Source organism: Centroberyx affinis, unplaced genomic scaffold, assembly GCF_046629955.1.
Source record: "Centroberyx affinis isolate AG114_WGS23_722 - 3 ecotype Tasmania unplaced genomic scaffold, CSIRO-AGI_Caff_v1 ptg003589l_1, whole genome shotgun sequence".
Taxonomy (NCBI): domain Eukaryota; kingdom Metazoa; phylum Chordata; class Actinopteri; order Beryciformes; family Berycidae; genus Centroberyx; species Centroberyx affinis.
In genome coordinates, this window is record NW_027281514.1 from 28527 (window position 1) to 54480 (window position 25954).

The 25954-nt window shown below is 38.5% G+C and overlaps 1 protein-coding gene across 1 annotated transcript; it reads left to right on the forward strand.

The window, feature by feature from the left end:
* The first annotated feature begins 15406 nt into the window (after window positions 1-15406).
* On the forward strand, window positions 15407-24519 carry LOC139661699 (immunoglobulin lambda-1 light chain-like). The gene is made up of 8 exons (XM_071540250.1): window positions 15407-15437; window positions 15530-15883; window positions 19737-19802; window positions 21093-21377; window positions 21453-21527; window positions 22088-22117; window positions 22273-22311; window positions 23208-24519. Exons 1-8 carry the CDS (start codon window positions 15407-15409, stop codon window positions 23351-23353), a joined length of 1026 nt encoding a protein of 341 aa, XP_071396351.1. The 3' UTR covers window positions 23354-24519.
* The last annotated feature ends 1435 nt before the right edge of the window (window positions 24520-25954 follow it).

Sequence of the window (25954 nt, forward strand, 5' to 3'; positions counted from 1 at the left end):
ATCAATGTTTTTCAATTATCCAAGAGAAACTATCTTGTTTAACAGTTATCTATTGTTTAATGGCTAAAATGAGCGACGTTAACGCTATCTAGACTACATTTACCAGAATGCAACGCGTCAAAGCAATGTTTTGTTTTATCAGGAAGTCGATAAGGCAGAATCAGAATAGATGGATCGTTTCCCAGTCCTGTATCTTGTAGATTTGTCCCTCACAGTTTTAATAAAAGCGTCATTGGCGGCACAGTCCAACCATCACCTTGTGGTGTATTGTGGTTTGTATATTGGGCTTGAATCAAATTAGTTCGTCAACATTACAGACGGGCGGAGTGTGGACCTGCTATTTAGCTAATAGTCACTCAGATGGAGCGCATCCAAACATTAGGCCTAGCTAAAGCTTTTATATACCGTCAGATTTTCTGAGAATACCACAGCAACAGTTGGCACAACTTGGCAGTTAATTTATGTCCATCTGGTTGATTTATTGTTCAAATATGGTTTGTTTGTATCATCACTAGACAGCAGGAGCTAATGTTCATTAGCTTTCTTAGCTGTGGTATTATTCCGCTTTCCAACTGGCCCAAACAGCTTTCGCTTACGTTAGTTTTCCCCAAATGCTAACTAGTTGCACAGTTCTGCAGCCCACTGAAGGAAACGACAAAATATAAGCTGTCAATATCAAGTGTCACAGTTTAAGTTGGCTAACGGTGGCTAACAGAGGTGTGTGTGTGTGTGTGTGTGTGGTTGCCTGACGACAGAAAATTAAAGAGGCAGCGATACTTTTCTGTCTGAGCTTGTAGAGAATTGAACGTCGAACACCATTCAAAAATCTGAGAATTTAATATTGACTTGCTTATTGGCAATTACACAGAACCCTTAGAATAAGACTTAACACTTTATATTAACGAGGAGGGCCGTCTGGTAAATGCGGCATACATCCGATCCACCAAGCTGCACTTTATTAAAATAAAATCTCAACTTTTACAATTGCTGCCGCCGCCCGTATGCTTTGGTGGAACACGGTTTAGGGACTAGCAGGCGAAAACTGTTTAAAATGTTTTACAGAAACAAAGTCAGTCTTCTGGTGATTCAGAATCAGGCTGGAGTTTTGTTCCACCAGGTGTGGCCGGTAAGAAGGCAGCATGAAACTGACAGGGTTTTGAACGGAGTCTGGTGTGGGCTTCTCTCCATGCCAAACGTGACCGCAGGGATGTGCTAAGTGTTGTAGTTCATGTTAAATGTAGACTGACTTGTCTGTTCAGTAATGGTGATTCTGGCTGAATTTAGATTTACAAGCATCATTACTTAGATCTGGCCTAGGCCAGGCCGCACTAGAACCAGAACTGGGATCAAAACTAGGGCTGGGCGATATGGTTGAAATCAATATCATGATAATCATAAGGATTTTTCTCGATATCAATATATATCACGATATGGTTCACATATGTAAAATCATGTTAAATAATCAAATGAATGTTCATCTCATTCAACCGAATGGTGATGTTAGGTGTGATGTCAAACAAAACTTAATTTTTCAAATAATATTCCTACCATACCTCATTTTATCAGAGTTTTTAAGTAAAATTTGTCTTCATCAATTCAGACAGCAGAAATGTGTCACCATATTAAATCTTCATATCATCACGATATGATTCCACTGAAAGACGATAAACGATAATATTGAATAATCGCCCAGCCCTAATCAAAACTATCATCATCATCATCATTTTCTTCTTCTTGTCTATCTTGTCTATCACATTATCACATACCATTTGAGTTTACATGTGGGCAATATTGAAACAGGTAGTTCACTTAGAGTGTCTGAAGGTGAAACTAGTCAACATGTTGATATTGTAAAAAGTGCAATAAAATTGTTTCCTGCAGGTGGGACTGAGTGTAAGTTCTTCTGCTGATGTCGGCCTCGGCCTACAGGGACAAACAGTCTTTTCCAGCATTGTCATTTAACTTCCAGTTACCACTATTCCAGGTTACTAACCAAATAAAATACTGGACATGTTGTAAAAGGCCTGTCTGTCCTATTGTTAGCTGTTTGAGGACAGCGCCTCCCTGTGCCTCACTGCCTTCAGGCAAAAAACTAAAAAACGAGTTAGAGGACAGTGTCAAACTTTAATCCAAACTCTTATTTTGTAGCTCCTGAAATTCAGCAGCCAACTAGATGTTTAGAGTAGAAAAGGAGTCTAAAGCACTTATTCTCAACCTTTTTCATATCAAGGACCCTAATTTAGTCCACATTAGAGCCACTCACCCCAATTTGATAAAATGTTGTCTCTCAAACCCAAATCTGATAATATTTTTATTGTTAGATATGATTTTGTCCAGAATTCCATGACTATCTGTATTGTAGGTAGAGAGATAACAGTGACACTATGACCAAAATAGTCATTCTTCTACATTCTCTAATTGTTTTAACTTCTTGTAAATGAAATAATGAAGTTTAACAATTCAGCAATTTTCTGGGGACCCCCTGGAACCCCGTCAAGGACCCCTGGTGGTCCCCGGACCCCATGTTGAGAACCACTGGTCTAAAGGATGGCTGGTGACCTGAGGGGTCTGGAGGTTTCACAAAACATTTAAGACTTTCTCATGCTATCTGGAATTTAAGATATTTTCATCAAAAGACCAAGACTAAATTTAAACAAAACACTGACCTCTACTGGCGACCAGCAGCAATTACAACAACACTGATTTTCCTCCTTTCCTCCTTCCTCCTTCCTCCTCCATAGTACCATAGTACCAGAAATAGTAGTAGTAAGTAGTAGTAGATTTAGTATTATTATTAGTGCATCAATAGTAGTAGCATTAATAGTAGTAATACTAGTAACAGTAGTAGTACTACTACTAGTAGTAGTAGTAGTAGTAACAGTAGTTACTACTACTACTAACAGTAGTAGTAGCCTACACTACGAAACCAAACCCCTTAATTTTATCCCTGAAATATCTTTAATTTCTCCATTACGTAAACATTAATAATAACATAACTTAACATAACATAATGTTACTATCATGGGTTTTTAATGGATTTATTCATTGGTTGATTCACACAGACTCTAGTAATTAAGGGATTTTTCATGTCTTTTGTGCAGGTTTACAGGTTTTTAATGAGTTATTAATGGAAAAGTTCCTGTCTCCCTGAATTTGACGTTAAATCAGAAAGTAAGGAGTCAAACATTAAGGGGAGTTTAAGGAGGTTTTGATGGGATCTCCTCCATTAATAACTCCCTTAACTCATTTTAAGGGGATTCTGCATGAATTAAGGGGTGAAGTAATGTAAATTTAAGGGCATTTTAAGGGATTACTGGTTCGTACAGTGTAGTAGCAGTAGCAACAGTAGTAGTACTAGTAGTAGTAGTAGTAGTAATACTAGTAACAGTAGTAGTAGTAATAGTAATACTAGTAACAGTAGTACTAATACTAGTAACAGTAGTAGTAGTAGTAGTAGTAGTAGTAACAGTAGTAGTAGTAGTAGTATCAGTAGTAATACTAGTAACAGTAGTAGTACTAGTAAAAGTAGTAACAGTAGTAGTAGTAATAATAATAATATTATTATTATAAACTTTATTTATATAGCACTTTTCAAAAAACAGAGTTTACAAAGTGCTTTACAGAGAAAATAGAAACAGACAGAAAGACAGAAGTACAATCAGTTAAAAGCCAAACCATAAAAATGTGTCTTGAGACGTGATTTAAAAGTAGTAAGAGATTCAGACAGTGGCAGGCAGACTGTTCCACAGTCTAGGTGCCATTGCTGCAAATGCTTTATCACCTATTGACTTCAGTCTGCATGTTGGAACAGCCCTTGAACCCCAGACTATAGACCTTGGTTTGAAGACCTAAGGGACCTTGTGGTCTGGTATGGATGAAGCAATTCAATGATGTACTCAGGTGCCTGGTCATGCAAGACCTTATTATGTAATTAGAAGAATTTTAAACTTAATTCTGAACTCTATTGGAAGCCAGTGTTAAGAGGCAAAGACAGGTGTAATGTTTGACGTATGTTTAGTTTTGGTCAACAATCTTGCTGCAGAGTTTTGAACTAGTTGGAGCCGTCCCAAGGCAGACTGATTCAGGCAGGTAAACAATGCATTGCAATAGTCTAAACGTGATGTCACAAAGGCATTAATAACCCGTTCAGTGCTGTGGAAAGACAGAAAAATATTGATTTTGGCAATGTTCCTTAATTGAAAAAAGCATGACTGTACCAATTTCTTAACATGATATTCAAAATTTAAGTTTGAGTCAAAGATGACCCCTAGATTTTTTGACACAGGCTTAACATTGCTTGTAAAAGAGCCTACAGTAGGTACTGCTGAATTTGTTTAGAAAAGCATTCAGGACCAATAATAAGAACTTCTGTTTTATCTGAATTTAGCTGGAGTTGTGAGCCATCCAATCCTTGATATCAGCCGAAGATTCACGTAAAAAGGTCAGACTACTGAAATCGTTGGGATTAATTGAAAGATACAATTGCGTGTCATCCGCGTAAAAGTGAAAAGCAATGTCTAACGGATAATTTGTCCCAAAAGTATCATATCAATGGAAAACAATATTGGCCCAAGAATTGAGCCCTGAGGCACCCCACATGTCATTTCAGAGGCTGATGATGTGAAGTTACCAATAGACACTGTCAGTTTCCTGTTGTAAAGGTAGGATATAAACCAGTTTAGGGCCGTCCCAGAGACACCAGCACATTGCCTCAATCTGTTTATTAGAATAGTATGGTCAATAGTGTCGAAAGCAGCACTTAGGTCAAGTAACACCAGCACAGAGCAAGGACCAGTATCAGCACTCATCAGCATGTCATTTGTGACACAGAGAAGGGCAGTTTCAGTGCTATGAAGCTGACGAAAGCTTGACTGAAACTTCTCATAAACATTATTTCTTTCAACCACATCAAGGACCTGCTTTGAGATCACTTTCTCCAAAATTTTGGAAATAAGTGGTAGTTTAGAGATGGGCCTATAACTAATTGGTATAGTGGGGTCAAGACTGGGTTTTTTCAACAGAGGCTGAATGCTAGCGTGTTTAAAATAATCAGGAACATGGCCAAAAGAGAGTGAGCTATTTACAATATTGAGCAAACAAGGACCAATGGGCATAAAATTACTCAATAAGACTGGACAAGTTTGATGGAGATCAACAATTAAACTGGGTGGTGTAATTGACAATCTAATGTCCTCAATCTTGTTGACAAAATAAGATAGAAACGTCTCACAGTCCTCAGAGGACGAGGGAGAGACAACAGCAGGAGCAGGATTCACAAAGCTGTTAATTGTGTTGAATAAAAACCTGAGTTAATTGCGCCGATTCGCAGAAATTAACTATGAAAAAATATGCAATTCTGGCAGCTTTAATATTTGATTATAAGAAGACAGAAGGTCTTTCATCAGTAAATAGTGAACATGAAGTTTGGAGGACTTCCATCTTCGCTCTGCCCTTCTACATTCCCATTTTTGGCTGCGAATGACATCATTTACCCAGGGAGTTAAACTGACTGTTTTTAACCTGAGAGGGGCAACAGCATTTAGAATTGATACACACATGTTGTTAAAACATAGTAGTAGTAATACTAGTAGCAGCAGCAATACTAGTAACAGTAGTAGTAAGTGTTCAGGTCAGTCAGTGTTCTCTCTTCATTTTCTCCACTAGATGGCTCTGTGTTGTTTTCACAGCTGCAGAAATAATAGCAGAAGAACCTTCATGATGTCATCAGGTTGGATTCACTGTTGGTTCTGGTCTGACTGAAGGACTGGACTGTATGAACTTCACTTTAACAGTCACATCCACTAACAGTATTGTTTCTTCAGTAAAAACATGAACCAATGTGCTGTTTCCCATTTAACTCAACATCTTCCAACAAGACAAATCACTCCTCCTCTGTCAAGACAGTGTCTCCTCTTCATCACCTCTTCATCACCTCCTCTTCATCACCTCCTCTTCATCACCTCCTCTTCATCACCTCCTCTTCATAACCTCTTCTTCATCTCCTCTTCATCACCTCCTCTTCTTCACCTCCTCTTCATCACCTTCTCTTCTTCGCCTCCTCTTCATCACCTCCTCTTCATAAGCTCTTCTTCACCTCCTCTTCTTCACCTCCTCTTCTTCACCTTTTCTTCATCTCCTCCTCTTCATCACCTCCTCTTCATCACCTCTTCTTCATCACCTCCTCCTCATCACCTCTGATCAGCTTCAGTTCCTAGATCAGCAGGGAGGTCAGAGGTCAGAGGTCAGAGGTCACAGCAGCAGATAACAGATAACTAATATTCCTGATGATCAATGTCAGTTATTCTGGATAAAAACATCAACTAAATGACTAAAGTGTAAGAATTTCAAACTAGTTTTTCCTCTGTATTCTCTCTCTGTACTGGATGGCAGGTTGAACCTTTAATGCAGAAAGTGTAATTCTGTAGGGAAACATCTAGTTCAACACAATCCAAATAAATCCAGTTCCCTCTCAACATGGTGACAGGATATATACTGACTGTTTCACCTTTTCAAATCCTTTTAAAAGACCACATGAAGACTTCATTATTCACTTTATTATTCAATCATTGTAAAATGTGTTGGATCCGCTCTGTAAAGTGTCTCCGTCATTAAAAATACCCTCGTTTGGTTTGACTTTGTGCTATGAAGCATTTTGTCAGAGGAAATCTCACTTCAAAATATCTCACTTTCAAATATTGATGTCATATCATCACAGAATCAAACTCCATATCGCTGTGATTTTCTTGGTGATCGGGTTTCATCTGGACTGGGACTAAAACTCTGACAACTGAGACGGTTTGACATCTGGACTCTATTCAATTCTGTTTTTGTCTGAACTGAAGTTTATATTTTACTAAAACACAACAAGGGAAAAATATTTTCTGCCGTGAGTCAGTTTCCTGTTTCAAAGCCAATGGAAGGAGAAAATATTCATTTCAATCAGAATATTAAAACAAGTGGACAGCAGGATCTGTTTGTCTCTGTTTGTTTCTATTATTGACTATATTTTATAATTCTTTGTTATTGACTGTATTATCTAATCCTCTGCTATTAATTGTGTATTATGGAACACTTTCTTATTGATTATGGATGAGTGTGTATGGTTTTGTGTTTTAAAGGACAGTTCCTGCCAGCAGCAGCCTGTTGTGTTTCAGAGGATTTAGGTAATATTAGCTGCTTTCCAATAACTAATCAATTCTTCATCATTCATGTTTTTGAGTCTAATTGAACACTGTATATAGAATATGGTATATAGTGAAAAAAATATTTGATTGATTGAAATATTTCTCTTTTATTTTTTATCATTTATGTCTCCAGTTGTTAAATATAGTAGTGAGATTTCTGAATAACAGCTGGTGGCTTTTATTTTGTTCCACATTCAGAATTCTGTATTTTTGTTTTGTTTTTTAATTGCTGGAAATTAATTAAATGAGAAATTTCAAAAATCAAATAAACAATAATTCATCCTCTTTATTATGATCTGAGCAGCAAACATAATAAATTCAGAGTTTTTAATTTAAAAATGTTTAATCCACCTTTGAATGTGAAGTGGTCTATGAAGTGATTATGTAAAAAAATTAAAAATAAATAAATAAATAAAAAGGTAAAGAACAGAAATGAGATAAACATACATCAAGGGATTTTAAAATAATATTATATTCAATAAAATTGAATTTTATTCAGTATTGTGTTCATTCTTTTTTATTTCATCCATGGTAAATTAATAAATTATGTGTTCAATTTGATTTCAGTGTAACTTTGTAAGAAATTAGAATTTTATATCATTTGCAAAATGTCTAATTGATGTTTTCTATGATAACTGTGTCACGCTGCCTTTGTTAATATTCTAAATATTCAGCAGTAATTTACATAATGAATGTTTTGTTTTATTAAACTGCAAATGGGAGAAATAATTTTATAAAATAGTTCTGCTGCTTCTTGGGCTGATCATAATGTAATCCAATATATTTAGAATATAAACTAAATATAAATTATACATTTTTCTTGTGTGAATTAGATTTTGATCCTCATGTATAAAAGACATTTCTGATCTGGGATCCACCTTCTGTCTAACTCTAAGTCGATAAGTTCCTCTATTTAAAACCATGTCTGTGTCATCATGTTGCTTTATTTAGTTTCTATTTGTAGTTTATTTATTTGTTGGGTTGAGACTCATTTCCACCATGATGCAGTTTCTACAGAATACGACATATTTAGTGAAAGAGCAGCAGGCTGATGCTGGATCCAGTCGTCCATCTGGATGGTAACTGTGTTTTGGAAAGTGCTTTATGAATACAGATGATTATGTTCAGTGTTAAAATAGTGACTAACTCTCTGATGTGTTCTAGGATCCAGGATCCAGTCGTCCATCTGGATGGTAACTGTGTGCTGCCTGTTGCTCCTCTGGTCCGCCTCCTCTCCCCTTTAAAACCTCTGACACAATGGAAAACTACACCATAGGTTCGACCGAGCTGTCGATCACAACCGGCGGCCTTATCTGTCCACCGCAGGGAGCGATGGGAGGTTTGAGGACCTGTTAGAAACCACGCAGCCCTCATGTGATCTCACAAGCCGTCCTTATCTGGCCTCAGCTGAACCGGAGCCGCACTTCTACCAGGTTCAACAGAGGAAACGTCACTGGAGAAAATGCTTTTCCTCCCAAGTGTTGCTCTGTGCTCTCTGTGTTTAGGTGAGTGTTTCCAACCAATCAGGATCCAACAAACTCAACATTTAACAAACTCTGTGACAGTGACCTTCATTTATGTGTCCGTTTCTCTACAGCAGCGGTTGCCATGGCAGCAGAGCTGCTTCAGGACCAGTTATCATTGACCAGCAGAGAAGATGAGAAGGTTTCCTTCAGCTGTAAAAACACTGACCAGTGTTACTTGGATTATGTATACTGGTACCAGAAGAAAGAGACAGAAACATTCACATTGATTATTCGGATTGATATTAGCGATGGTGAAGTTTATTCAGGTTACAACCATCCTCAAATAGCTGATTTCTCAGTTGAAAGAAAGGGGAAAGGCTGTGAGTTGCAGATCAATAAAGTAAAACTTCTCCATTCAGCCACCTACTACTGCTCCTGTTATAAGTCAGGTTCCCACAGTGAGAAGTGATCCCTCCACCCTGTACAAAAACTCTGCAGCGTTAACCAAGAACTGAACAGATGGCGACTCTGTTTCTCAGAGGAAGAGACATTGATCTGAGAGCAGGAAACCACAGCCCAGGTTCAGATATTTCACCTCCCATCTCCGTTGTCATCTGGTTCAAACAGAAATAAATGGGACTCAAATAATAATAATAATCCCTTTGTGAATTGCCAATCTGTTGTTACATTTCAGACTGTCTGTTTATGAAGTCAACATTCGTGTATCATAATGTTGGTGAATGCTGAGCAGCGATGAGGCGGGAAGGCTCGGGTTCAGGCTGTAAACGAGCTGATGTGGTTTCTGTTTCAGTCTTACTGTGTGGAAACAAAACCACTTCCTCAACAACATTATTGGCTTTTTAAATAAAAATAAAAACAATGGTTCGTGTTTGCGCATTTCCAAATTGTGCCAACAAAATGTCGCGCAACACTTCGCGCAGCTTTCACAGACTGCCTTTGTTGGATAGTGACCGGCTGAAGTTGTGGCTAGTTGTGCTACAAATGGATGCCAACACTCCTGTCCATACGCTGCGCCTTGCAGACCATCGGGTCTGCAGTGACCATTTTGACCGGGATGACTACAGCCAGCCAAAGAGACGAAATCCTATCCCAAAGCACTTTTTCCTAAAGAAAAATGCTGTCCCGAGAGTGGAGAGACCTGCTGCAGACAGAGTGGAGGTAATGTTATTAGCTAAAGTTATTGTGTTGTCCTGGCATCAGTACACACGGCAAAAACAATCACTAAACTAGAAAGGCACTCGAGAGCGCAGACCTCCGCCAAGGTTCATGCTATTATTGTTTGTTCGTGAGTCGGATCCAGATCCACTCCAAAATGTAATGGGTTCTTCCTTGGCCCATGCTACACCCTTCCACCAAGTTTCATGAACATCGGGCCAGTATTTTTTCCGTAATCCTGCTGACAGACAAACAAACAAACAAACAAACAAACAAACGGCACCGAAAACAAAACCTCCTTGGCGGAGCTAGCCAGTAGTGTGTAAAATATCAACTGAGTCATGATTGATTATAAAATATGTATATAGATTAATTTCCCCTTTTCAGCACTTGACATTCATAATAATACAATAAGTGATATCAACAAGCTGAAATTATCTGTGTAATATTGTTGCCAAAGTGTGTGTGCGTGGTGTAAAAATGTCATATTTATGCTTATCTATTATACGACCTATAAGACCACTTTTATGCCTACATTTGTATATCCTATACATTAGCAGATATCATAGAGATACTTACTGGCAATGAATGATGATGGTAGCTCTTCAGTGAGTAGGAGCTCTTCATCCGTATACTCTGGCTCAAATAAATACGGGCGGCCATCGAATTCAAAGGCCTCTTCCACGTTGTCGAAATCAGGTAAATATTCAGCCATGACTTAGATCCTGATCACCTCTCAGGCCCTGATCACCTCTCAGGCCATGACCTCCAGCCTGTGGTCCAGATTGCAGGACGTTGAACACCTTGTAGAGTTGACAGGCATCAAGTCCTCTAGACCGGTGGTTCTCAAAGTGGGGTCCGGGGACCCCCAGGGGTCCTTGCGGGGGTTCCAGGGGGTCCCCAGCAAAAAGGGGAATGATTTACTTTCACTATAATTCCATCCATAAGTAACACAATGACAGAATGTGTGACTATTTTGGTCATGGTTTCATACACTTTCTGTAATGAAACATCTGAAAGCAAAAATCTTATCAGATGGAGGACCCTGGGACAAAATCTTATCAAATGGGGGTCCGTGGTCTAGTTTGTGTCAGTTTAGGGGTCCTTGACGTGAAAAAGTTTGAGAACCACTGCTCTAGACTGCTGTACAGGTTGGTGGAGGAGGTCTGAGCCTCCCTGCCTGGACCCTCAGGACAGATAGTTTGTTCTCCATCCTACTCTTCCTACCAGCTACATATTTTTATACCTTTTTACTTCTTAGTCTTGTTACATTTTAGAACATTTCCACTCTATTTCACAACAGTTTCTGCTGCTCTGCTGCTCTCTTACACATGCAGCTCTTCTGCTTAATTCACTCTTCTCCATTTAAACATGTCATTTACATATTTTCATACCTTTTTACTTCTTAGTATTATTACATTTTAGTACATTTCTAACATTATTACTTGTCACTTTCTTACTTTCTGTTTTTTTTCTACTGAATATATACCTACTCTTCATACTCCTTGTACCCCTCCCCTCTTACAAAATAGCCTTCCTACATATTTTCTTACTTTTGTACTTGTTACTATTATGAAATTTTAGTACATTTCTAACATTATTACTGATCACTTTGACACTCATTACAGCTCCTTCACAGAAGTGTTTTAGCCACATTTCTCACAGTTTTAACATTACATACACATATTATACTTTGCTTCAGCCGTTTCAGTTTGAACAGACGATCCACAGTCATTAAACACTACACCTCGGTACACACACACACACACACACACACACACACACACACACAGCCACTGATACATATATAGGACCAGTATCAGCACCAGTATGTAGATGCAGTCAGTTGCTGTTAGATGTCCCTGTTTTACCAGGAGAGTGAGACAGCAACTGAAGAACAGAGAGAGAGTGAAGCAGATGACACAGAGTCAACAAGTGCAGACAGATAGAAATATGTGACATAGATACAGCCATAAGATAAGAAAGAGGGAAAGAGGAGAGTGATAGACCGGTCACAGACAGCCAACAGAAAGGGTGAGCTGTACCCACACTAAACTGCACCGGTGCCACAGTTTGCACTCTCAGCAATCACACGCATTTTCTCCAGAAAATGCACCTTTCTAGTTTAGGTTGTTAGACTCATGGTTTCAGGGTCTGGGGGAAGGTTTTTCTTTGGACTTTTTTTTATCTATGGTCAAAAAAGTCTGTGTGTGCTGGTTAACATGCTGTCAGGAGGCCAAACTGTGGATATGGAAAAGCAGAAAGAATCAGATTCAGGGTCAGGGGTCAGTGGATCCTGGTCTGATGCTGACTGGTCTGTTCAGCCCGGCTCAGGGTGGAGTTTGAATATTACAAACTGACTGATAACATTGATGCTTTTGTGAACATCTGGGGTGTTGGGGACGTGTTGTGCTGTGTTGAGGAGGACTTGCTATCTCTGAATTTCTTATCTTTTTTTCCTTGTATTTATTTAATCTGTTTTGTTTTGTTTTTTTGTGTTTATTTTCTGTCTTCTATGATATAGGTCAATCACATTGTATAGCCTGACTAAATTATGAATAAACATCTTTTTTAAATTCAGATTCTCTCAGAAATTATATTTTTTGTTACCTGAACCTGTCTGCACCTTCATCTGGCTGTACACTGTTATCTCTAGTAGTAGTAGTATCAGCAGTAGTAGTAGTGGTAGTAGAAATACTACTAGTAGTAGTAGTAGTAGAAATACTAGTAACAGTAGTAGTAAGTGTTCAGGTCAGTCAGTGTTCTCTCTTCATTTTCTCCACTAGATGGCTCTGTGTTGTTTTCACAGCTGCAGAAATAATAGCAGAAGAACCTTCATGATGTCATCAGGTTGGATTCACTGTTGGTTCTGGTCTGACTGAAGGACTGGACTGTATGAACTTCACTTTAACAGTCACATCCACTAACAGTATTGTTTCTTCAGTAAAAACATGAACCAATGTGCTGTTTCCCATTTAACTCAACATCTTCCAACAAGACAAATCACTCCTCCTCTGTCAAGACAGTGTCTCCTCTTCATCACATCCAAACTCTTCATCACCTCCACTTCATCACCTCCAGACTCTTCATCACATCCTCCTCATCACCTCCTCCTCTCCTCCTCTTCATCACCTCCTCTTCATCACCTCTTCACCAGCTCCTCTTCATCACATCCTCCTCTTCATCACCTCCAGACTCTTCTTCACCTCCTCTTCATCACCTCTGATCAGCTTCAGTTCCTGGATCAGCAGGGAGGTCAGAGGTCAGAGGTCAGAGGTCACAGCAGCAGATAACAGATAACTAATATTCCTGATGATCACTGTCAGTTATTCTGGATAAAAACATCAACTAAATGACTAAAGTGTAAGAATTTCAAACTAGTTTTTCCTCTGTATTCTCTCTCTGTACTGGATGGCAGGTTGAACCTTTAATGCAGAAAGTGTAATTCTGTAGGGAAACATCTAGTTCAACACAATCCAAATAAATCCAGTTCCCTCTCAACATGGTGACAGGATATATACTGACTGTTTCACCTTTTCAAATCCTTTTAAAAGACCACATGAAGACTTCATTATTCACTTTATTATTCAATCATTGTAAAATGTGTTGGATCCGCTCTGTAAAGTGTCTCCGTCATTAAAAATCCCCTCGTTTGGTTTGACTTTGTGCTATGAAGCATTTTGTCAGAGGAAATCTCACTTCAAAATATCTCACTTTCAAATATTGATGTCATATCATCACAGAATCAAACTCCATATCGCTGTGATTTTCTTGGTGATCGGGTTTCATCTGGACTGGGACTAAAACTCTGACAACTGAGACGGTTTGACATCTGGACTCTATTCAATTCTGTTTTTGTCTGAACTGAAGTTTATATTTTACTAAAACACAACAAGGGAAAAATATTTTCTGCCGTGAGTCAGTTTCCTGTTTCAAAGCCAATGGAAGGAGAAAATATTCATTTCAATCAGAATATTAAAACAAGTGGACAGCAGGATCTGTTTGTCTCTGTTTGTTTCTATTATTGACTATATTTTATAATTCTTTGTTATTGACTGTATTATCTAATCCTCTGCTATTAATTGTGTATTATGGAACACTTTCTTATTGATTATGGATGAGTGTGTATGGTTTTGTGTTTTAAAGGACAGTTCCTGCCAGCAGCAGCCTGTTGTGTTTCAGAGGATTTAGGTAATATTAGCTGCTTTCCAATAACTAATCAATTCTTCATCATTCATGTTTTTGAGTCTAATTGAACACTGTATATAGAATATGGTATATAATGAAAAAAATATTTGATTGATAGAAATATTTCTCTCTCATTTTTTATCATTTCTGTCTCCAGTTATTAAATATAGTAGTGAGATTTCTGAATAACAGCTGGTGGCTTTTATTTTGTTCCACATTCAGAATTCTGTATTTTTGTTGTTTTTTATTTGCTGGCAATTAATTCAATGATAAATTTCACAAATCAAATAAACAATAATTCATCCTCTTTATTATGATCTGAGCAGCAAACATAATAAATTCAGAGTTTTTAATTTAAAAATGTTTAATCCACCTTTGAATGTGAAGTGGCCTGTGAAGTGATTATGTAAAAAAAAAATGAAAAAAAAATAAAAAAGAATAAAAAGGTAAAGAACAGAAATGAGATTAACATATATCAAGGGATTTTAAAATAGTATTATATTCAATAAAGTTGAATTGTATTCAGTATTGTGTTCATTCTTTTTTATTTAATCCATGGTAAATTAATAAATTATGTTTTCAATTTGATTCCAGTGTAACTTTGTGAGAAATTTTTATTTTATATCATTTGCAAAATGTCTAATTGATGTTTTCTATGATAACTGTGTCACGCTGCCTTTGTTAATATTCTAAATATTCAGCAGTAATTTACATAATGAATGTTTTGCTTTATTAAACTGCAAATCAGAGAAATAGATTTATAAATTAGTTCTGCTGCTTCTTGGGCTGATTATAATGTAATCCGATATATTTAGTATATAATAATATAAACTAAATATATGCTAAAAACCATTTCTCTGTCATCATGTTGCTTTATTTAGTTTCTATTTGTAGTTTATTTATTTGTTGGGTTGAGACTCATTTCCACCATGATGCAGTTTCTACAGAATACGACATATTTAGTGAAAGAGCAGCAGGCTGATGCTGGATCCAGTCGTCCATCTGGATGGTAACTGTGTTTTGGAAAGTGCTTTATGAATACAGATGATTATGTTCAGTGTTAAAATAGTGACTAACTCTCTGATGTGTTCTAGGATCCAGGATCCAGTCGTCCATCTGGATGGTAACTGTGTGCTGCCTGTTGCTCCTCTGGTCCGCCTCCTCTCCCCTTTAAAACCTCTGACACAATGGAAAACTACACCATAGGTTCGACCGAGCTGTCGATCACAACCGGCGGCCTTATCTGTCCACCGCAGGGAGCAATGGGAGGTTTGAGGACCTGTTAGAAACCACGCAGCCCTCATGTGATCTCACAAGCCGTCCTTATCTGGCCTCAGCTGAACCGGAGCCGCACTTCTACCAGGTTCAACAGAGGAAACGTCACTGGAGAAAATGCTTTTCCTCCCAAGTGTTGCTCTGTGCTCTCTGTGTTTAGGTGAGTGTTTCCAACCAATCAGGATCCAACAAACTCAACATTTAACAAACTCTGTGACAGTGACCTTCATTTATGTGTCCGTTTCTCTACAGCAGCGGTTGCCATGGCAGCAGAGCTGCTTCAGGACCAGTTATCATTGACCAGCAGAGAAGATGACAAGGTTTCCTTCAGCTGTAAAAACACTGACCAGTGTAACATCGAATCAGACAAGAGCAGTTATATATGGTGGTACCAGAAGAAAGAGACAGAAACATTCACAGTGATCCTTGATATTGATAGGGGGGAGTCAAAGAATTGTGCAGTTGATTCACGTTACAACCATCCTCAAATAGCTGATTTCTCAGCTGTAAGAACAGAGAACGGCTGTGAGTTGCAGATCAATAAAGTAAAACTCCTCCATTCAGCCACCTACTACTGCTCCTGTTATAAGGAAGGTTCCCACAGTGAGAAGTGATCCCTCCACCCTGTACAAAAACTCTGCAGCGTTAACCAAGAAATGAACAGATGGCGACTCTGTTTCTCAGAGGAAGAGACATTGATCTGAGAGCAGGAAACCACAGCCCAGGTTCAGATATTTCACCTCCCATCTCAGTTGTCATCTGGTTCTTAGAGGACACTGCTGAAGACACAGAAATGTCTCTGAGCTCTGAAGCTTTTCTTTACATTGTGTCGTTGCCACCGTGAGTTCTTCAAACCCATCTGCCGATAAAGAACCGATATCCTGGGTGTTGAATAAACTGAGGTACAAGTCCTCAGTTCTCCAGCTTCCTCCAATGTGTACACATCTAAAGAAGCGTACACATTGAGCTTTGGACAGTGTAACCCCCCCGATATTATATCCATTTTTAAACTTTGAAGAAGAGCTTTGACTTCAAACAACAATGTTATCAAGTCAGAAATTACTGCCAGGAAATCTGATTCAGACTAAAATACATTTGACAGAAATACACAGTGGAAATACTCTGTAACACCGTCACATCTGTACCACAAAATCACAGAGAGATTTAATGATCAGCCTGCCAGGGTCTTTACTGTTGATTGATTGATTGATTGATTGGTTGATTGATTGGTTGATTGATTGATTATGGGCAAAAATGCATCAAACATGTTAAAAGAGCATGTTGCATTGACTCCAGAGGATGGCACATGAAAGTGTTACACAGGGTTAGTCCTCCTCCTCGATGGAAGACAAACAACACATAACATTCTAACTTTACAACACATTAAAAAACACAAGAAATTAGAAGACAAGACGCAGTAAGGCATTATGCAAGCATACAAACATTGTGTGTTGATTTATACATTTGAACTGATGATTAGATGTAAGACAGACAGACAGACAGATAGACAGATATATATGTATATATATAGATGGATAGATAGGTAGATAGATAGATGATACCTAACTCTAAATGTCTATGTAAAAGAGAAAGAGAAAAAAAGAGAAAAGAGAGAGAGACCTTTACCTAATATTTTATATATTGTTTAGACTTTTGTGTCGTTTCTGATGAGAGAGAGAGAGAGAGAGAGAGAGAGAGAGAGAGAGAGAGAGAGAGAGCTTTAATGTGAGAGTGTGTGAAGAAAGTGAAGAAGATGGAGGATATAAAGTGAATCAGTAAAGTGTAAAGTTCAGTCAGCTGTATGACAGTCAGCATTGTTTCTACACAGACAACATTAGACAAGAGAAGGAGCACAAACCCGCTGCCAATATTTTTAACATGGCGCTCATGATCTTACTGTGGCGGACCGCCATGACAATATAGATAGAATATAGATATAGATATATAGATATAGATAATATACAGTTGAGGCCAAAATTATTAGCCCCCCTTGTGAAATCAGACAAAACCCTTGATTTCTCCATGGAAATGACCATTAACATCAAGTGTTTATAGTTCATTTGTTTCCAAAATAACAAAGACAAAATGTCCACCAAGTTAGATTAGGATATTTTATTGATGCACTGAGTTGAAACAAGAAAAGGCAAAAATGACACGGCCAAAATTATTAGCCCCCTGGCCATTAATAGTCAATAGTGTACCCTTCCTGAGCCACAACTGACAACAACCTTTACAAGGTTGGCAGATGTCTCTTGAGGGATTCTGGCCCATTCTTCCATTGCAAATTGTTCCAGCTGGTCCAAATTGCGTGGTTTCCGAGCATGGACATTCACTTTGAGCACCCGCCACAGATTCTCAATAGGATTGAGATCTGGGCTCTGTGCAGGCCACTCCAGGACCTTGGTTTTGGTGTCCTTTAAGAACTGTTGGACCAATTTTGACGTATGCTTTGGGTCATTGTCTTGTTGGAAGACCCAGTGACGACCTAAGCCTAGACTAAGAGCAGATTTCTTCAAATTATCCCTCAAAATGTCAACATAATTTTCTTTTTTCATGATGCCATGCACCCGAACAAGGCTCCCTGTGCCTGAGGCTGCAAAACAGCCCCACAGCATGATGCTCCCACCACCATGTTTAACTGTGGGAACTGTGTTCTTAGGGTTGAAGGCCTCTCCCTTTCTTCGCCAAACATAAGCAACATCCATGTGCCCAAACAGTTCCAGTTTAGTCTCATCAGACCAAAGGACAGACTTCCAAAACTCATCTTTACCTTTCAAATGTTCACGGGCAAACCTCAGTCTGGCTCTGATGTGCCGCTCTTTGAGTAAAGGGGTTCTTCTGGGACGATGGCCCTGAAGCCCACCACGATGAAGAGCCCTCACAACTGTGTTCCTTGAAACATCAGCTCCAGAAGAGGCCAGGTCAGCAACAATCATCTTGGCAGATGTCCGGGGCTTCTTGCTGACATCTCTGACTATTTTCCTTTCCAGAGTTCTTGAAATCTTGCGCTTTCGACCACGCCCAGGTTTGTTTCTTACACAATTTGTTTCCTTGTACTTAGCAATGATGCAACGTACAGCTGTTCTAGACACTGTAAAACGCTTGGAAATGGCAGTATAGCCTTCCCCCTTATTATGAGCCTCCACTATCTTCTTTCTGAGCTCAAGACTTATTTCCTTTGTCTTTGGCATGGTGAGTAAGAGTAGTCCCTCTCAATAATGTGTTCAAGTACCCTGTTCCTTGGAGTCCCTTAAGTAAAGCTGTTTTTTTCAATGCTGATTGAATGCTCAGGGGTTGTTAGGAAGCCAATTGACTGCACAGGTGTGGTTTGAAAGCTGATTGGGTGATTAGGTGTGTTTTGAAAGCAAAAATTCATATGGGGGCTAATATTTTTGACCACCCCTTTTTTCACTATATTTGATATAAAGCCAGCCTAAAAATGTATTTTACATTCCAAAATGTACCAAAAGCTACTAAATAGCACTGGTGAATGTTTGATTATATCAGGGTTTATCAATGATGCAAACATTGGGCAGAATTTTAGGAAAATATTCCATAATTCCTGGGGGGCTAATAATTTTGACCTCAACTGTAGATATAGGGGAAAGACTGGCAGACCAGAGAGGAAACACCTTATATTTATGTATATGGGTAAAACTTTTCTTTAACCTGAGGCTGCCGGATGGTTCCGGCCCAATTGAAGCGTTTATTTAGGTGTAAATTCAGTGGATCTAGATACCAGAGAGAACATTTCTCTGTTCAGAGAGCAACATCATCTGCAGCTGAAGATCTAGTTAGTTAATGGAAGGCAACACCTTCACCTGCTTTTCCATTGACGTCAATGGGAAGCCAAGCCAATCGCTGGTGCTGATGTGAACGCACCTTTAAGGTTCCACACTTCCAGGAGAGAGAAACCTGGAAGTTAAAGAAGCAGGTTTGTGACTGAGAGGTCGCTGCTTCAAATCCCAAGACTCCTTGTTCAAATGTGTCCAAGGAAAGTAAGGAGTAACGCTCTCCCCTCCTTTAATCCTGTTGAGGTTCCCTTGAGCAAGGCGCTGAACCCCCTGCTCAAGAGTGAAGCTGTCAAACTGTAGGAATGACAAATAAAGTTTCCAAACCAGTTTCAATCGGCTGCAGAAGAGCAACTTCCAGTGAGTTCAAGTCTAATTTAGTAAATGTTTCTAAACTGATAGACAACACGTCTCCTCTGTTGGACTCATTTTAAATCTAGGAGGAATCTAGGATCCCGCCTCTTTCTGCCTCAGTGGCTCAAATAAAGGACCAGAAATGAAGATTTGACAGTCATGTTGATATGAACATTAGAGAAACATCATGAAGCCCAAATATGAGACTTAATAATAATAATAATAATGATAATAATACATAATATTTTGGACATGTTCACCTCAGCTGACAGATGGAACAACACAGACAGTTTATGTCACAGGATATTTCACTGTGGGAGACAACTTGTACAAGATCTTTGGTTCTGGCACCAGACTGTATGTGACAGGTAAGACAAAATGTTCCTTTTTCCTGCAGTGAAAATGTGTCTTTAGTTTGTTTTCTGCTGCTTTAGGCTTTACATGTTAGTCTTTCATCACTGGTTGAGAATTCAATATGCAGCCATTCATACATTAAAAACTAAATTAGTATGTGAAGGACGTTTGTGTTGCTTCATCATTTTCTTGTGCGGCCGAACATCTTAAAAATCTGCCAAGTGATTTGAGAAACTCAGCACTGATTCTCTAATTCCATTCTATATTATCACAGGCTGATATTCAATGTATGTGACTGAATTATCATGATGGAGGAAAAGGATTTCTATTGCTTCATATTCATACAGCCCATAATAACATCCTCTTAATCTGTAGGTTACAGATATTTGATTTATTATTTGATGTATGTAATTTATTTGTAAGGGACCATGTACAATGTTAAACATAAATGTCACCATTTGATGTATTGTAGCAGATTTAGCTTAGAGCTCATTTTCATCTGCAGTCCCTTGGCAGGTTACAATTCAAAACATACATATATACAATCTGCACCAAATACAAACACACAACATTAACACATAATAGACATTGAAGTATACAAAATGTAAAAACCAGTGCAGAGTGCAAGTGCTTTAAAAATTAAGTCAGTTACAGTCTACAGATCAGTGGTTGCATGTTTGTTTAGCTTTAAGCCAGATTTTTAATTCAGCTTTAAAACTGCTAAAGGAATATACAAAATATCATAAATTATTTAAATTACTCAATGATGGTTCATATATTTTATATGGTATATAATGGTAAATATATTTTGATGGTCGATGATGTTCAATCTATTTTATATAAATTTTCTATATAAAAATATATTTACCATCATATAATAGGCCTATATAAAATACATTTACCATATGTATTTTATATATTATTTATATGTATTTGTTTATTTTATAATCAAAAATAAATGCACAGCCATCAGTCATGCATTAATTAAAATCATTGAGGAAAACACATAAAGTTTCCAAAACTTATTTCCAATGTGGTCCTCTTTATATGATGGTAAATATATTTTCTATATTTTCTATATTATCTGATGGTAAATGTGTGTTGTATGGTATCTGATGGTAAATGTGTGTTGTATGGTATCTGATGGTAAATGTGTGTTGTATGGTATCTGATGGTAAATGTGTGTTGTATGGTATCTGATGGTAAATGTGTGTTGTATGCTTCATGATGTGATGTGGTGTTTTATCTCTGGCTGTAAACTGCTGTTGACTAGATGAATGTGTGACTGTCTTGTCAAACCTCAGCTGAGCCAGTCGTGAAGCCCAAAGTGAGCGTGTACCCAGCGTCCAGAGCGGACCTGAAGGGGAAGAGCTCCCTGCTGTGTCTGGCCACATCCATGTTTCCTCCTCTGGTCCGGTTCTCCTGGAGGAGAGGGGGAGAGCCGGTGGATCTCGGAGAGACGGTGGAGCTCGGAGAGCCGGGCCGCCCCGCCTCCATCATGCTTATCGATCGGGAAAAGGCGGCGGCGGATCGATACGTCTGCTCCGTGGAGCACCAAGGAGGCGCGGTGGAAGCCCGGATACCGGCAGGTAATGAAGGCCGGCCGCTCGTGTTTAGCGCTGATTTAGCTTCATTTTTCACATCGGACTCCTTTTCTATTTCAGAGCCTCCTGTGGCTCCAACAGCAGCTGCTGCAGCCAGCGGCCCTCCAGAAAGAGACACAGCTCACCAGACTGACTGTAAGATCACCTGCTGCTGCACATTCACTACTCAGCATTTGGACAGTTTGGGGCTTTACAGCTGTGAGGAGCACAAGCTACATTTAAACTGACTGTTTTGCTCTAGAGTTTTCTACATGTTGTTGTGTATGATCGTCACCTTGGAACAGGTGTGTTATGTCACGTGATTTTCTGCTAGGGTTTCTGGGTATTTCACATGGAGATTCTCTGCTGTTTGGAACATTGGCCATTTTAGACTCTTTTTAGGGGTGCTCAAGCACACCTACATTTCATCTCAGCACCCCTAAAAAATAAGAAGAATTAAGCCCGACGGACGGAAAGTTATTGATACTGCATCACAGCATTAAGTTTTCTAAAGTGTTTTTCAAGGTCATGAGGTCTTCAGGTGGTCTTCTGGAGAGATTTTAACTAATGCACTTTATTATTTTAGTTCAAGTAGTCACAGTGTTTCTTATTGTGATAGAATTGGGCTTTATGGTATATTTACAGTACATTTATGGACAGTGAATTGAAGCACTGGAACAAACCCTCACTCATTGGAAATGTCTGTTTTTCCATAGATGGAGATACGAGAAAACAGCCAGGTTCAGGTGAGAGAGTAAGGTCAAAATGACGTTACCTGACTGCATTGCCCACAGCAACCCAATATTCAAGTAGAATAATGTTATAAATTGATATGGATCAATTTATACCTCTTATTAGATTATAAATAATCTGGTTGTTATATTTGCCTTTTGGTTGACAGCACAAAGAGGGAGAGAGGAGGATAGAGAGCAAGAACCAGGTGAGAAAGTGGACAGGTAGTCAAGACCACATAGTTATAATGCCAAGGCAGCTTGCTTGATGATATGGTGGACTGTCCCCATGTGGTTCAGAGACTGAAACAATGTTTTGTACATTTCTCCTCATATCTGCTTTGCTATAACTTGATCTTTGACTTACTTTGGAAAGTTCTGGTCATTATGATCGAGTCTTTGCCTCAGGTTTTATGAACTAACTGAGGGTCCTCTCTAAAACAGGTGTATTATATTGAAATGTGTGATTGTTCATTCTGAACCATTATTATTATGCACTACAATAGACCACCCAACTAATTAGGTTGCTTCTGAAGGTAACATTGTGTACCTAATTGAATTGAGGTTTGCCAAAGTGAAAGGGGTTGAATACTTTTGCAAACAGCATATTCCATTTTTCATTTTCTTCAAAGATATTTGGTGGTGTAAAACTCATGTTACTTACTAGTAAGTCATTCAAAGTATTATTGTTGTAAATTAAAATATCATATATAGAAAAATATGAATTGTTATCCAGTGAAATGAGTGATTTAGCAGGGGGGTTGAACACGTTTACAAGGCACTGTATGCATGTCACATTCTCATTAGGGGCTGAGCCCCCCTAAAGGTCTGATCCTAGAATCGCCCCTGGTTTGGAATCAGTTTGAGGAAGAGCTTGTTGCTCCAAACGTCACTTCTTTATAAAGTTTTCATATGGGAGCGTTTCTGTGTGCGGATCTTCTGTCCTTCACTTGATATTTTCTTTGATCCAGCACCTTTCTTCTGGATGTGCACATGTGTTTTGTTCTTGATTTTTCCTGAAGACTAAATGCAAAACATTTCCATAGTTGGATGAATGAGCAAACAGAGAGGAATGGTTGACTTGTGCTGTTTGTCTTGTCTCCAGTCTCCTTCCAGTCCCAGTGCAGGGTGAAGCTGCTCTCTCTGGTTTACACAGTGATGATAGTGAAGAGCATGGTGTACTGCTGTGGACTCTCTCTCCTCATGATCCATACAAACAAGGGAGGCTCCACCAACACACATGCTGACTGACTGCCATGTTCCTCTGCTTTCTGTCCAGCTTTTCATCAGAACAAATGTTTCTCTCATCTTGTTCTTCTGTTTCAACTTGTTTCAATACAGTAAAAAATTATCATATTATCATTTTTTAATCATTTTTTATTCCAGATTCATGATTGTGTATTTGTGTTGTTTTATTTGGTATTAATTAATAAAAAGAAACAGTTTTAATTAATTAGTTTTAAAATATAATCCAATCTGTCTCATAATTGAGTTCACCAGAACAATCTGAGCAGCAATCATAACAAATTCAGATTATTTTTTATCTTATTTAGCCAAATTGTGAATTTGACATTATTATTAAAATAAATTGAATGAACGTGTTTGATGTGTTAAGATCATTAAAGGATTTTATGAAGGCAGCATTGTACTTTCAGATATAAATTTTCATTGATATAGTTTCTTTCTTTCATCTAGATAGTTTCTTCTGCTGCCTTTTATCTTTTTAATTTGTTTTCAGAGAAACTTTACAAAATATTGAAGTTAGTATCAGTTACAGCATTTGTCATTTTTTGTCTATGATAATATTCTGAACATTTATTTGAACAATGAATGCTTTGCTCTATAATATCGTATTGCTTTGCTCAGCAGTAGATATATTGTTTATTATTGTCTACTATTGCTTCTCTTTTTTCTTAACATCTGCATTCTGTCAGGAAGGTTTTATTCTTATTTTATTTTTGTGAAGCACTTTGTAACCATTTTTAAAAAAGTGCGATATAAATAAAGACATGAAATTCTACATTTTGTCATTTTAAGAACTCTGAGCATGATGGTTGTAATTTCTCTGAGAAATATCTATTTTTTTTCATGAAGACCTTGTCAGTAATTCAGTGGTAATTCCATTATTCAGTGTAATGAAGTGTGTTTTGCTTCAGTTCATTGACTTTATATAATGTTTGTCAGGTTTGCTGCTTGCTGTACAGTGTCAGCAGCTGAAATGTTGCTGTAAGATGAAGTCAAACAGAAATAAATGGGACTCAAATAATAATAATAATCCCTTTGTGAATTGCCAATCTGTTGTTACATTTCAGACTGTGTGTTTATGAAGTCAACATTCGTGTATCATAATGTTGGTGAATGCTGAGCAGCGATGAGGCGGGAAGGCTCGGGTTCAGGCTGTAAACGAGCTGATGTGGTTTCTGTTTCAGTCTTACTGTGTGGAAACAAAACCACTTCCTCAACAACATTATTGGCTTTTTAATGCTGCTATTCTTCCTCCTAGAGATAGAGAGAAAGAGGAGATCATATGAAAGACGGAGCAGGAGTAAGTCAGTCAGTAAAGCTTCACTTAAATAGACACTTTTTAAAACTCACAGTTTACAAAGCGCTTCACAACAAGAGGATGAAAGACAGAAAAGACATGAAAGACAGAAAAGATTGAAGAGAAGACAAAAGCATCTTAAAACAACACAACCATACATATAGAAAGTAAAAACAGTCAAAAACATGAAGCATTTCAAAGCCCATGATGATGAAAAGGTTAAAGCTATACAATACACACATAAACTCCTCCATACACACAAGTCCTAACCAAATAAAGAGCAGAGACCCGTCCAGCCCCTCGTCAGGAAGGCCGGCCTGTAGAAGTGGGTTTTCAGCAGCTGCTTAAAGGAGACGACAGACTCTGATCTGATCGGCAGAGGGAGACGATTCCAGAGAGTCGGGGCCAAAACCGCCAAGACACGTTCTCCCTTAGTTTGGAATCTAGAACCGGAGACCACCGGCAGACCTGGACCCGAGGACCTAAGTGAAGTCACGGGCCGATAAAGAGTCAGCGGCTTTGAATGAGCCACGAAAATCTCCTGAAAACTGACATTGAACACGTCGGTGAACAGATTCAACAACAGATCCTGCTGGAAGACAATAAAGCAGCAACTGCTCCGTCCTCATTTTGCATTTCTATTCTTGCTTTACACTAAAACGAGTCAAATAAAAGTAGATCCGGTCTCCCCAACAGGAAGTATCTCCCCCAGACGGTATCCCTCCGCTGTGTTCTCTTCTATCAATAAAAATGCTGTTTGGTGAAATTCTGTTCTGAAGCGTCGGACCAACAGTCAGCTGGAAATCACAGCAGCAGGATCTGTTGTTGAATCTGTTCACCGACGTGTTCGATGTCAGTTTCCATTCAAATGAATGGGAAGTCAAAATGTGAACGCTACAAACCGGTCCAGCTGCATCTGATCTTGGTGAGGAGATTATATTGTGCTTTTCAAATAAATAAGTCCATGTTGAAACTAAGTGGAATATTGCTTTAAAGAAAGTTGTTGAGCAGTCAGGACTCATCAAACCCGTCCTGCTGCCAGTGAAGCAACATGTGATTTGCTGCTGGGTGACGCTGACGATAACAGACAGGCTGTGGTTTCACTGCAGCTCCACACCGCTCACTGTGGTTTGTCATATCAACAAAATGACAGTTACAATTATTTATTTTGGTTAAGAATCCTTCCAGGAAGCCCAGCTTTATTTCCACAGAGTCTCAACTCAATCTGTGGGATCTGTGAAAACTTCATTTCACATGCAAACAGACAGTTTGTGACCTTGGAATTATACGGTTCTATGTGACTTTTTGTC